This window comes from Biomphalaria glabrata, chromosome 1, assembly GCF_947242115.1.
Source record: "Biomphalaria glabrata chromosome 1, xgBioGlab47.1, whole genome shotgun sequence".
NCBI classification, from domain to species: Eukaryota; Metazoa; Mollusca; class Gastropoda; family Planorbidae; genus Biomphalaria; species Biomphalaria glabrata.
The window spans coordinates 16,006,059-16,021,416 of record NC_074711.1 but is presented as its reverse complement, the minus strand read 5'-3'; the positions used below and the strand labels follow the sequence as shown (position 1 = coordinate 16,021,416).

General features: G+C 35.5%; 1 protein-coding gene across 1 annotated transcript; it reads left to right on the top strand.

The window, feature by feature from the left end:
• Window positions 1-2,349: 2,349 nt before the first annotated feature.
• Window positions 2,350-8,286, top strand: LOC106064728 (probable serine/threonine-protein kinase clkA). Its single transcript, XM_013223339.2, has 4 exons — window positions 2,350-2,470; window positions 3,902-4,773; window positions 6,240-6,407; window positions 8,161-8,286. Coding segments are annotated over exons 2-4 (1,005 nt in total). The 5' UTR covers window positions 2,350-2,470; window positions 3,902-3,938; the 3' UTR covers window positions 8,163-8,286.
• Window positions 8,287-15,358: the final 7,072 nt, after the last annotated feature.

Below are 15,358 nucleotides of genomic sequence, written 5' to 3'. Positions count from 1 at the left end.
CAGGTGCCGTTTTCTCCTTCTCCAGTTGACCAAGTTTCTTTCGACACGATGTTGCAAACGTGGCCTCTCCATCCTGGCGGTTGTCGCTGGCGTCAGCCACCTGACACATCGAGTGGTATTGACAGCTCTTGTTGTTGTTAATGCAGTTGATTCAGAACTGCGCTTCATCAGACCCTTTCTAAGGATGACTCGTGAAAGAGCTGTAGACCCACATGAAGCCACGCTGTTTAACAAACTGTCAGCCTCATCCGTCTCAGGGAGAATTGTCTGTAAGGCACCTTTACAACGTTTCAGGTGCAAAAGTCCATCAGCTGCAGGGTTCTTCTGACCACCTTCAGAGCCTCTCTCGCTGGTGAAAACAGAAGTATCGAAGTCCACTGGTTTCAGACCCTGTTGATGGGTTTCTTGACATTTGCACTCCCTTCGTGAAGCACCGCATGTACAGTTGTTGCTTACCGCCTGAATGCAGCAATCAAAATTCAAGTTCCCCTCGTAGGCACTGGCAGATCGACAGGGGTCCATAAGGTCCAAAGTGACAGGCTCAAAGTTTTCCTGCTCCGTCCAGGTCGTTGCTGCACTCAAAGCTGTTACATCAAAAGTTTCAGTCGCGTAGCAGACTTCTTCTATTGCTTCGACTGTCTCTTTCTGTTCATCTGCGTTTTTCTTGTTAAGATTGACGCATTCTTTGTAACTATCAGTACAGCCACAGTCTTGAATGAGTAACGGTTCATTGTTGTTGAATGATGTTAGATTCCTCTCTCTTACAGGATTGATCTGGCCTTGCACGTTACGTATCAGTTTGTCCATAGAATGATTCATCGAATCCTGGAAGGTACAAAGTTCACTTCTTAACCAGTTCTGCATGGTGTTCAGCACCTCACCAATATCTGGTTCTATCTCAAACAGGTATATTTCCGGATCCTCCCCTTCATCAACAAGAGCCTGCCAAAGACTGGCTCTCATTTTTTCTTTGGCACAGAAGATCCTCAGCTCCCTGGCTGGGAGCTCCTCTTTTAACTGTTTACAGCTAAGTTCATCTAGCTTCCTCAGCGTTGTCATTGTTTCCTTTCGTTGAGCTGCCTAAATCCCACTTCTGATACCAATTGTTGTAACTCTAGGTTAAGGCACTCAACGAATAGGCATGCAACTCAACACAGTGTAACAGGAAATAAAGACAGGTGTTTATTCACTAGGGCAAACACATAGCATCCTTCAGCTTCCTCAGAGTCTTCCTACTAATTTACCAGTCCTTTAGACAGCAACCCGAATGTGGACCAACGACAGCCTTCCCCGCTTCGCTCCAGGTCCCTTCTACAACCTTCAGGCAGCACCAAAAGCTGGCTTCTTAGTTTCCAAACATTCAGACTCTTCACAATCCCTGATGCACTGTTATTCTCTCCATTCTAGTGTCTTCCTGTTTTCGTTCACTAGTGCGCTAGTGCGCACCTCAAGCACTGGTGCAAGGCAGGGTTACAACAATATATATATATATATATATATATATATATATATATATATATATATATATATATATATATATATATATATATATATATATATATATACATATATGTGTGTGCGTGTGTGTGTGCGTGTGCGCGCGCGCTGTATGCACGTTTATGCGTAGGGTTAGGGTTTACTGGGCGTTAGGGTGAGGGTTTGGAAAAAAATCGCCCCCCCCCACTCCAAAGTTCTGGATCCGCTAGTGCATACAAGGGGTCCACAAGATTACTCTTGTAATTATTAAATACAACTATTGACAAGACTGACTAGAGTGGGCGCTTAGAAGACTGAAAAAAAAAGGGGATGCCGAGAACTAACAATGGGACGCCGAAATGCAAAAAGTTGACTGAAACGAAAGAATACAGAAACATCTCATGATACAAGTATTGATACATGGAAATGTAGAGTTCAATACGTTCTTTGTACGCTCAATATTTGTTTTCTTTTACTTGTATCTCCATCAATTTTTAAAAATTCATCTCTTTATCTCGTTGAAGTTCCTACTTCGCAAGTATTTTTATTTGTAATGTCTCTCTACGCCAACCCACAGCATGCCTCCTATTTGAAATCTCAAAGTGGGCAAAACAGTCTGTGTTTAAAGTGAATAGCTACAGTCCTAAGATCCACCATAGTATTGTTGTACCTTCAAAAATTCAAGACATAAGTCTCTTGTGACACTATCTTGGTGATCTAGATCTTTGAATTAAACAGCGGAAACGGTCAACATGAGAAACGGTCTACCCTTCCCTTCTCACTGGGAACGAGTTATGAAAATGAATTCTAACTGGCTCACATTAGAGGAACATAAATGTTATGATACAAGAATAATTAATTGATGAATTAATGGGGGGGGGGATCATGATGAATTGATTCTAATGATAACATCAGACAAAACCAGGTATAAAGGGGAGACGGTTTTCTAGGTAGAAACATTGGCAGTTCGATCTACTTGTCTAGCACATTAAAGGTAAGGACATCCTAGGATTGGTGGCTATAATAATTGTACATGTCTAAGCTATCTCACAGTCTATATGAGCCGTATTATGCACGATATTTCTTTTTATATAATTATGTACTAGACAGAACATAATTTAAACTGAACAATATTATTATGATTAATATTGACAAGACCTTAACTTAGTTATAATAGTATATATTCTGTTTGGTCAGGGTTCTCATTTTAAAGTTTTAGAAATTCGATATGTTTGCACTGATATAGTAAATCTATCATAGTTTATATTGTTGATTTTAATTTTATTTGATACCGTACAGTTCAATAGGATACATATGTAAAAAAAAACTAAAATGTCACTGGCTTTCTTCAAAACTTCAGTATATTGGTTTAATATAAATAAAAAATAAATTGCAAGTACATCTTCTTCAAACAGTTCTTTTCTTTCTGGCGCGGAAGTGTTTTATCTTTTTCCGAACTACTTCTTAGATAAACACATGTCGTCTGAAGCAATACAGAAACTTAGTGAAAGTCAAAGAGTATGTACCTTAAATTGGGAAGCAAATCCTTGCATTGGACAAGTTGTTTCCTTTGTCACAGAGTGTGTCACAGTCACCAAGTAGTTGTAGTTCCTGGCCTTTGTAAAGAGAAAGTTCTAGCCTTACACAAGTGTAATCCTACAGGAATGGTTTCTCCATCTAGTTTTATCCAAACCTAAGTTACATGTGCACTAGGCACAGGCTACATGTACAATGAATTTAGTTTGAGATTCAATTGCAAACCAATGAAATACAGTTCGTTATTTCAAGACTATTGCTTTCTTTTCTTTTTTTTTTTTTTTCTTCTCTAATCATTTCAACACGTTTACACACTCAAAGTTCGCGTCATTAACGATCAGATAACTCTTTGATATTTCAACTTATATTCTTGAAGAGTTGTTTTCTTATACACTGCTGTTTTCAGGAATGCTTTTATTTATACAACACTCTATATCATAATAAAAAGATGTGAATACTGATGTAATTGCCTACTTTTAATTTCTCTTCCATAAATGTTTTTTTTTTTTTTTACATTTTTGTTAACCATACAGTTGAGAACTTCATGAAGGGTGGGTTGGCTGAGGGTGGGTGGATGCTGATCTTGAAAACGGCTCTAATCATTTTCCTAGAAATTTAACAGTCATATCGTTGAGAAAAGAATTGCTAGCTCCTTGGCAAACGGGGAAAACTCTAGTTTGACCATTATGATTATTCAAGTAAAAAAAAAAGAAATTTGGCTAGATGACTAGATCAATTGGTAAAAATATATGTAATCGCACAAATTTATTATTGTTAGACTAAATCTCTTAAAAATTAATTACATGCTTGTTTCAAAATATTTGATATTGACTCAATATAAGCTTTTTTATTTTTTTTTAAAGTATTTTTTTTTATTTTACATTTTTAGATTCAATAGATTCATTGAACGCCTTGAAGAGAAAAAGATGGTTCAGTTTAAATTAGTCGTTGCCTGTGCTATGCTAGCCGTTGCAGCTGCAGGAGTTGTTCCTTCCTACAGTAGCCAGCAGTATGCCAACAATGACCAGTACAAAAGTGGACTTTACTACGAGCCTCAAGGATCAAGCTACGCAGTGAACGCTTACAGTGCCGACAACACGCAATACAATAACAAGGATCAATACGCCAACAACAACCAGAACAACGCTGACAGCAACCAATACAACAACAACCAATACAATAGCAATCAATATAGCGCCAAAAACAACCAGTACGATAACACTGCTAACAACAACCAATACACTGCCAAAAACAGCCAATACAATAACAATCAATACACCGCAAACACTAACCAATACAACAACCAATACAGCGCCAAAAACAATCAATATAATGCCAAAAACAACCAATATAGCGCCAAAAAAAACCAATACAACAACCAATATGATGCCAAGAATAACCAATACAACAACAACCAATACGATGCCAAAAACAACCAATACAACAGCAACCAATATGATGCCAAGAACAACCAATACAACAACCAATATGATGCCAAAAACAACCAATACAACAACCAATATGATGCCAAGAACAACCAATACAACAACAACCAATATGATGCCAAAAACAACCAATACAACAACCAATATGATGCCAAGAACAACCAATACAACAACAACCAATATGATGCCAAAAACAACCAATACAACAACCAATATGATGCCAAAAACAACCAATACGATGCCAAAAACAACCAATACAACAATAACCAATACAACAGCAAGAATAGCTACAGCGCAGATGAGTCTTATGGTGTTTGTAAGTATGATTAATAATTTAAATCTTATTATTCTCAGAAAAAAATGATATGCTAGAGACAGAAAAACCTGACGGTGTTTTTTGCAGAATTAATATTTGAGTTTATTGAACTCTATACTTTTCTACTTATACATTTTCCCCATCCATTCCATTGTCCAAATCTAGTATTCATAATTAGAATATTAACATTATATTGCGTACGAAAACTTTCTGAAACTTCTACTTGTGGCATCCTAGACAACAAAATTTTCGTTCGCTCTGCTAAGGGTCTTTGAAACGTACGAAAACTTTCTGAAACTTCTACTTGTGGCATCCTAGACAACAAAATTTTCGTTCGCTCTGCTAAGGGTCTTTGAAACGGTGTTAAAGCTTAACCACAGTGAGGGTTTGAAAACAAAACAAAACAAAAACATAATGAATTATAACACACTTTTCTCTCTTTGTGTGTGTGTGCATATTTCCAATACATCTGGACACAGCATTATGTAATGCAAGTTCATTGAAGCATTATGTCTTTTTTTTTGGGGGGGGATGTAATGTTTCGTAGGTCAGTTTTTTTTTTCCACACTAGAAATGGTTCCTGTTTGAGTTAGTATAGGATCCAAAGCAGGTTGCCACCACCAAGTCAAACAACGAGAGGTCTGCGTTGAAAGCTCTTCCAGTGTTTTCGTGGCTTCTAAGCTTCAGAAATGCATTCTCCTGTCATAATTAAAAGAAAACAGTTTTAAAAAAGGCATAGCTAGAAAAGGTGTTGCAGTATTTGCCTGCATTCAGATCTGAAACAATTAATATCCAAAAGGTTCCACTTAAAAGATGCAAAGACGTATTTTATTTTATTTTTTTTTTTTTTTTTACATTTTTTAAACATTTGTTAAATATGTCTAGCATAATACACGGTTGTTTGCTTGCATTCAGCTTTTGAATCAATATCAAAACTTTCATTATTATGAAGGCAGTTATCAATAGATGTACATCATATGATAATCAATTTGTGGGCCGGATTGTATGGTAATGCCTGGTCCGATTTTGCACAACCAGTCCGCCCCTGCTCCCTCCTGTATCTCCTATGTTGACAGAGTTAACGTTGAGACGATCACGTGATCTGAACAAATATTTTATTTTGATGCACTTACAAATATGTTTTGGTCTCTTGGTCCTCGGCGTTGAAAAAGATAAGCACGCGCCACTTCTGGTGCGCGTACACATTTTGCATACCATATGGATTTAACTGTCTTTAGTTATTAATAATTTGTTCATTTAAATTAAATTTCCATAGTTCTAGAATTTTAAATCTAGGATTACTAGATACATGTCTCCAATAACCATTCAGAGTAAAGAAAGAAATATATATCTATATTTTTAAAATCTAAAAATAAATGCGAATAGTGTTTTTTTTTAGTTTTTTTTTTAATAGCTCGAAACCTAGCGTATTGTCTTGACCTAATTCAGCAACTTTGTGTCATTAGATCCCTGTGGGGACGGATACGAAGGTAACACCTATGCTGTGCCCTACACTTGCAACGCCTACTTTGAGTGTATCTATGGCGAGTCTCTTTACCGTCAGTGCAACGACTACAACAGATTCGACGCCTACTCCGGAAAATGTGTCCCTGACAAAAGCTGTTCCGCTTATTGTAAGTAACTCAAAAGTAATTCCGTTTTAACTCTCAGAGAAACTTCAACTTTTAACTCTCAGAAAAACTTCAACTTTTAACTCAGAGAAACTTCAACTTTTAACTCAGAGAAACTTCAACTTTTAACTCAGAGAAACTTCAACTTTTAACTCAGAGAAACTTCAACTTTTAACTCAGAGACACTTCAACTTTTAACTATCAGAAACATGAATGAAGAAATAGAGATTTTAAATGTAGCTTTGAAGCCAAATTGTTATTTCAATGTTGACATGGTCGAAGCCAAAGTCAAAAGTTATCTCCTTTGGTAGTGCACCTGCGCCAAATAAAGTAGAGCCACATTAATAGGTCAAACTAAAGACTTTGACTTAAAACCTTGATTATGTGCTACGGGTTATCCAAACATATTCATAGACATAAGATGTTTTAACAGAAAAACAAAACAAAAATTAATCAGTTTCAATCATAGACTATATATATACAGGACTGCCAACACTAAGGATAATATATTTCTCTTTTCATCACATATGACAATTTCTTTTTACATTGTATACTATTAATTTGAGTTAAATAAGCGATTAATGAAAGAGTCAATACAGTTTTGAGAGTGTCATTTATTACTTAGGTAGCCTATAGGCCTATAATGGGTGATAGAAGTTAAGTCTGTGAGTGAGTGAGTCTTAAAAAATATTACAATAGTGAGTCCCTGAGCCTACACACTGACATCTTTACCAACTTTTATTTACATCTAGATTTTATACCTATTTTTTAAAATGTATTTGTAGTTTTATTAAAAGATAGCATGCAGTATGCATTATATGCTATATTAATGGAGAATGAAACCATTAAAAATTACAAGCAATAGTGTATTTATGACTAATTTAGAAATATGCATAAAACTTTCAGCTCTGTAAGTTATTAATTTTTTAAAGTAATTAAATCCTAAATAACATCCAATTATTCTTAAAGCCATAAAAAAAATTGATTGTTCCAAATTTTTCTTCACCTAATAGAATTCTAGAATCATTGTTCCTACTCCAATAAAAATTAATTGTACACGTAGTAAATATGTAAACTTTGACCCAGACTTAGTGACCTATGGCTATAAACTATATCTACATATACGACCATACACACTACTATAATTTGTTTTGGGAAAAAAAATGGCTTAATGGGTTTTTAATTATATATATAAACTAGTTAGAACACTAGCTCTTTTTTTAAGTTGGTAAATTAGATTTTGTTGTTATAAAAATCTGGCTATGTCTATCGCACTGTTACCAAAATAAGAAATATTTTGCACGTAGTGTTTATCTTTAGTGATGGTTTCTGTATATAGTCAACTAATTCACCGGAAGTCATTCTTCTAACACTACACTGCAACCAAGGACGCCTCGGTGTACGGGACTTATGTAATTGAATAATATAGGCGTGGTGCGCACAGTTGGCAGTACTGTCTATATATAGTCTATGGTTTCAATAAATAGGCTGCAAATGTAAATTTGAAAATTAGAGTTTTGAAATGAAAACTTTTCGACTGTTTTCGAGGTTTTATTGAAATTTAAATGTAAAAAGTGTTTTTTTTTTGTTTTTTTTTGTAAAACTAACTTGTACCCAGAATGAGAAGCTAGTCAGTTGAACAGGTCTTAGTGTATACTCGTTCACGTGGTAGCCATCAATTTCAAGGGAGAATACTTTCTTTCGTTTGTTCATTGTGTAATTCTATTTTTTTTTCCTTTCTATTTTGTTTGAACAGAAACTACAGACGTATCAAGTTATCTGATGCATACAAGTGATTCTCTCTAGTGATAAAGTCTATCACTTCTTTTGTTTGTGGAAAACTACATTGGGGCTTATTAAATAAAAAAATAAATCAATCAAAGTGTTATTATTTGAGCTCATTTGTGGATGTGTGTTTGAGTGCGCATGTCAATGTCTATGTGTCTAGGCTAGATGTTACAAAAAATGTGGACGCAAAGCCAACTACAACATTACAAGAAATCATTTCTACACTAAAGGGACTACGATCAATTTTGTTTCTCTTTAACGAAACTCGACCCTAGCGGTGCCAGAGAATGAATACTCATTCGTTTCTAACATAATAATAATAATAATAGTCAATATCTATATCATGGGCGTAGCCAGGATTTTTTTTTTGGGGGGGGGGGGTTGGGGGAGATATTTTTCTCTCCCCCCCCACTCCCCGCAAAAAAGATATATGTATGTATGTATGTATGCGTGTGTGAACATAATTAATCTTTATTACATTCTGACCCTTCATTCTTTCGGAAGACTTTTATTGTGTCCTAGAATAGGTTCTTCCTGGAGTTAGTGGACAAATTGTAGACTCCCCGCCCTTGCACCACCGCCAAGCACTATATCCAGTATTAAAAGCCAATAAAATGCATATTCTGAGGTATCTACAGTGCATTATCCTGCTATTAAAAAGTTTTATTTCAAAAACCTAATGTGCTATTCTTACTGACTTAGACCCTCCCGCGTCGTTCGGCGCATTTGGTGGCAAGCCAAATCTGTCACTGACAATGTCTGAAGCCTCTTCCCACCTACCTTAAGGACCTCCATGAATGTGTGGCGCCAAGTTGTACTAGGATGTCATCGAAACTTTTATTATGCGTAATTCATTTTGTCGGAGAACATGTCCAGCAAACCTCATGTGACGCTCTTTCACAATCTTACTAAGGGGTCGATTCCCAGTTTGGCATAGGATTTCCTTGATTTAGACCCGATCTCTATAACTGACTCCTAAAATCTGTCTTAGCCATCTTTGTTGAGCAACATTTAGTGTTTTTCATTTCGGCAGATGACTATTCACTGCACTTTAATAATGCACTTTAATAATGGAGCCCAGCCTCTGGTAGAAATTTATAACCACTCTTAGCTACGCTCTTGGAATTATGTGACTAGTTTAATTTAGATTTTATAACGAAAAGGGGAAGTTTTATCGTCAAAATCATCTGTTTTAAAATAAAAATCTTCCTCAGCTATGCTGCGCTGGGGCAAGTAATGGTTTAGTATTAAAATCTCACATAAAATAAACAAAACCAAAGCAAAAAATCTGTCACTAAATTCCGATCCCTCCCCCACAGGGGGTTAGATTTCATTGGGGGGGGGGGGTTGACCCCCCAAACCCCCTACTGCTACGTACATGATCTATATTCATAATTCTCTTCATGGCTCAAAAGTTTGGACACCAAGACGTAAAGGAAAGTTCACTCAAAATTTTATTTCTAAAAATTCGGACTAGAATTACCCCACAAAACTTTAACGGCGAAAAAAGAGGGGTTGGAGAACAAGTAGCATTGGATGGCTGCCTGGTCGTGAGGTTTGCGCGCTGGACTGTCGTTCGGATTCATCGATGGTCGAGGGTTCAAATCCTGCCCGCTCCCATCCCCCGTCGTCCTGCGGGAGGTTTGGACTAGGAAGTAAACTATCTTCAACTCTGAAGGAACATCCGAAACATGTAAAACATTTTACAAACAACATTCACCCGTTACTAAATAGCAGGGCCGGACTTAACCATTGTGACCAAGAAGTCATGGAAAGATCACTCTTTTAGTTCTGCAAGTCGGACTAGAGTTACCCCACGTAAAATAAAGGACGGGGGGAGAACCAGTAATCTACTCTGTATTCACTCGTCACTAAATACCATTAACCATTTTTGGGCCCTATGTGAAACGGATTTCGCGAGGCCCAGTTTGGGTAGGGATACAGATAATAGGCCCTAAGTGAAAATTAAGAGTTTTTATTAGAAAATAAATTCGTCTTTGCATTTTATTCATTCTTTACTACATACAGAATTACTTTACGAGCCTTGCGTGTAGCGAAGTCATACAGTATATAATAAAATTCTATTCCTTAAATAGCAAGAATTATCAAATGTTTTAATCTATCTACGAGAATTGTTGACCTCAAGTAATTCTTCATTAGTTTGAGGTGCGAGAAACTTCTTTCACCAAATTCCTCAATTACGGGTATTGCATAAAGCCGTTTTTTTTATCGCTCGTAGGATTGGCGTTTTCCTTATGGAATGCCACCTCAAAATGTCAATAGTTGTCTATGTCTTTCAGGAGATTTGTATGAGTTTCAAAAGATTTTAATAATTTCCGCAGATTTCCAGAACTTTTTCGTATATTTTGCAATTTCATGAGATTTCCAGCTCCTGTTAAATCATGAGGCCGCGGGAAATCTGTTATAAGTTATAAAATGGTTTTATTTAATAATTTACACCTAGAATTAGCGCGGGTCCTATGAAAGTGCGGGGCCCACTGCGGTCGCATAGGTTGCAGTGGCCTAAGGCCGGCCCTTCAAAATAGCTGCGTATGCTACGCCGTGAATCTACTAGTCCATAGATCTAATATAAATCTTGATAAAGCACAACGATATTTGATTATAAATAAATAAATAAATAAATATGTATGTATATGTGTGTGTGTGTGCGCGTGTGTGTGTGTGTATGTGTGAGTGTGTAAAAATGACATATAGAGAATGTAGAAAATGTATTGAACTCAAGGCTTATCTACACTGGTGGCGATTTCAGTTCTTTCAATGCAAGTGAGGAGCTAGACAAAAATGCATCACAATGAAAACAAGCAAAATGTCAAAACAAACTCAGAGGTGTCCCCACCCTGTCAGCCCACTAGTTCTTCTGTTCGTTTGATAAAAAGGCGTGTTTCGCTCTTTTCAGCAAGACTATTAGAAGTTATTTAACAACAAACAACCACACTCCTACCTGCCTCCATACAGAATGACGGTTTGGTAACGTATCTGTCATTAATATTTTATATCTCTATTATATATATATATATATATATATATATATATATATATATATATATATACATATCGTAATAACTAAAGGGAGGCAACTCAACGAGACATAGATGTTTATCTATATGACATCACATATACATGTAGAACATCATGGCTTGAGCACAGCATCTTTACATCAGCTCTCACTTAGGTTGAAATCGTTCTCTCTCTCATGTCAACATCCGACTTAGTCTTGTCACGAATAATGCGAACCTTCTTTCTGCACTAGTCTGGATTGCAGTGCGCATGGCAGAATTATAACAATATATATATATAATATATAATATAATTTGGCTTTGATTAAAACGTTGAGCTTAATAGGAAGGTATTTGCTTACATTTGTTTCATGCATCAAAGATTTCTTCAGACTAATGGATTGACGTAACATCACGGTGGTCACGTGTTTAAATACATTTGTTTATCTCAAATATCGCAACAAATCATTTTTCTAAAAATCCTAATTAATGTTTTACTATTTATCAAATCTAACCCAAAAAAAATCTTCTGTTTTAACCAACAGTTCTGACTACATTTTCATTCAAGGGTAATTTATGAAACACAAAAATGATATATGATGGTTACCTTCAACATGCTTTTTTCATCCAAATAAATGTAACACTCAACTTTTCAGACATATTGCTAGAGTAGTCTATACAACAGACTTACATCACAGCTCACAAAATGTCTGTCGCCAGTGTCTGAGTTAGTGCATGTTGTGTTGTTTCTGAAGATTCTAATTATTATGCATGAGTACACTGTTATTGCGGTGTGACCTGAAATTATTGTTCACCGACTGTGACACTATCTAGAACAAGCAAAACATATAGGCCAGGCTAAAACATGCAAAGGAGAATTTAAGTAAAAATGGAAATAATCGTGAAATAAACAAGGTTACAAGGTTAATACTCCTTCTTCCCTAGTGCTATTAGAGCATGGAATGGGTTGCCTGAGCTAGCCAGGAAAACCAGTGAATTGGCAGAATTTAAGTCATTGGTTAATATGCATGACTAAATGCATGACGCGTAGGACGTAATCATCTTCTTTTTTGAAGTAACGTCTGTATTATATAAGATAAGATAAGACACAGTTTGTGTGAAACACAAACTCTAAATCGACTCCCGAAGTGGTTTACCTAGAGTCTTCACCAGGATTCGAACACGGGACTCCCAGTTCCAAGCGCTTTACCCCTCATCCACAGCATCTCCATATATTCATATCCATATATTCATTTAGCGTACGCTTATATTTTTAAAAATAATTATTATTAATCTTATTCATACATTCAAATTTAATAACATGTTACATTGTAATAAAGAGAAACTAAAAAAGATTTATTCTTCTAACGAGATTGAATAAATCGGCAACACGACAAAATCATTCTTGACCTACTTTAAGTGTACAAATGACAACAAGACTTTGCCCTCGCAAATAAAAATTAATATCCCCATTGTCATTTGTCATACAAACTAGACATAGATCTAGCTAGATCTAGACCTAGTTTTAGATCTAAATCTAGATTCAAGATCTAAGTCTAGGTCTAGAACTAGATCTAAGCCTAGAATGCCCTAGATCTCGAAAAAGTCTCTAAGTCTAGATATTTACTACTATTTTTAATTTACATAAATGATTTACCAAATTGCATTAGTTCAGGAACAAAAGTCACATTATTTGCATACGATTGCATAATATATAGAACAATAAAAACAACACAAGACACAGATATTTTACAAAGAGAATTAGATGAATTACAGAAATGGGAATCAAATTGGAGCATGTCTTTCCACCCAGAAAAATGTCAGTTGTTAAGAGTAACAAAAAAACTAAAACAAATTAATTCCACTTATCTTATTCATGGCAAACCAGTAACACAGACTAAAAACGCAAAATACCTAGGTGTTATATAATAAATGAGCCATACATACATACATATAATAAATGAAAAACTGTCATGGAATTCACATATTGATGAAACTATAAAAAAATCCAACAAAGCATTAGGGTTTATTAAAAGAAATTTCTATAAATCAAATAAGAACATAAAACTAAAATGTTATTTAACCTTGGTTAGGCCAATAATAGAATATGCATCAAACGCTTGGGACCCTTCAACTCAAGAAAACATTAAGAAACTGGAACAAACACAAAATAGAGCAGTGAGATTAATAACAAACGAATATTCACATTTCACTAGAGTAACACCTTTAGTAAAATCACTAAATTTAGAAAGCCTTCAGGACAGAAGACTCAAAAGTAAAGTAGCAATTATACATAAAACACTGATACATAATCATCAAATACAAAAACAAAATTTAATAAAATACTCTGAAAGACACAAAAATAAAGGCACATTCCTCGTCCCATATGCTAGGACAAATTTGTACAAATACTCCTTCTTCCCTAGTGCTATTAGAGCATGCCAGGAAAACCAGTGACTTGGCAGAATTTAAGTCATTGGTTGATATGCATGACTAAATGCATGACGCGTAGGACGTAATCATTTTCTTTTTTGAAGTAACGTCTGCATTATATAAGATAAGATAAGATCTAACCCTAACCCTAACCCTAACCCTTAAACTTATAACTAAAACGAAGTTCGTATCAAAATAATTTAAAAAAAAATAACATAAAAATGAGGTAGTTAATAAATGGAAAACATATTTTATTATGATCCATTGACACTTTTACCATTGTGACCTTAAATGCAAACGTTTTGTACCAATGCGCGAATCTATGAATGAAGCTTGATTTAGTTATGAAGAAATCCTTATCCCTTTAAAGGAAAGTTACCTCCCCTGAAGTTTGTTATTGAAAAGTTGGTGTAATTTTTTGAAAAATCTGCTTGTATATATAATTTCAAAAATTAGATGGTTCACTTTCGGAAAAGAAAAAAGTAGCCGTTGTATCAGAACTTTGAATGATCTAAAATATTATTATGTCCGATTTTCATTTTCTCTTCTAGTTTCTGAGACCTAAACGGGAGGGCCGGACAGACGGACAGACGGACGGACAGACAGGCCACACAAAACTAATAGCGTCATTTCTCCTTTCGGGGGCCGCTAAAAATGAACGTTTAACAAAATTAAACCTCTCTTCAATTAAGGACCGATGCTCACCAAATTCACATTTTAAAGACTTTATGCAGTTTAAAATCTTACCAGTTTGGATTTTAAGACTTTATGCCAGCGGTTCTCAGCCTTTTTAGCTACGAGCTCCCTAATACAATTATCCACTTGGCTGCGACCATTTTTTTTTCAAATTTGCTTAGGTAAATGTGATTTTGCTAGTGTTATTTTTTTTTCACGACGTGATTGGATCTTCTCCATAGAAATGTTTCATTCCGCAATGGCGTTACGACGCGTTTGATGGACAGTAATTTCAGTGGAAAAAGTCTGCTGCAACAATGAAGATGTGGTCCGCAACAAATAGTTTCGAATAACAATTCTAAAAAAAAAAGAAAGAAGTAACTGCCACTAGAAATCACGTCTACGTTCAATGATGATACATTCACTAAAGTGTCATTCTTATCCCCTGGCTATAGGTCAGTGTTCTTATATCTATGTTTGTTATTCCCACTTTTTATTTTATTAATACTTGACCATCGTTTGATAATTTGTTTAATAACAACATAATCTAATTAATTTACAAATCTATGGTAATGTAAACGTATTTCGACTATAGAATAAATATGCTTCATACAATAAGTTTGAAACACACACAAAACATATTTTAAAAAATGTCGGTGAAAATAGCCCCCCCCCCCCTAATCAATTTTTCAATGGTCTTAGGCGACCCCTCGCAAATGGTCATTCAACCCCCAAATGGGTCGGAATCCACAGGCTGAGAACCCCTGCTTTATGCAGTTTAAATCCTGCCAGTTTGGGTTTTAAAAACAAAAAAATAGGGACAGAAGAAAATAAAAGAAAGTGTATCACAAATGCTAAAAAAAAACGTGAACATCATACAGTGGCCTCTCTGACGAGAGGGAAGGAGCTCAACAAATACTATTCGACTAGAATTTCAATTTTAACAAAAAATTCTTGTCTCTACGTCAATCGTGGTTAGAACCATTTCAGTTTGGCAGACGATTTGCAAAAAGAAATAAAGACTATGGTGTTGTTTTTAAC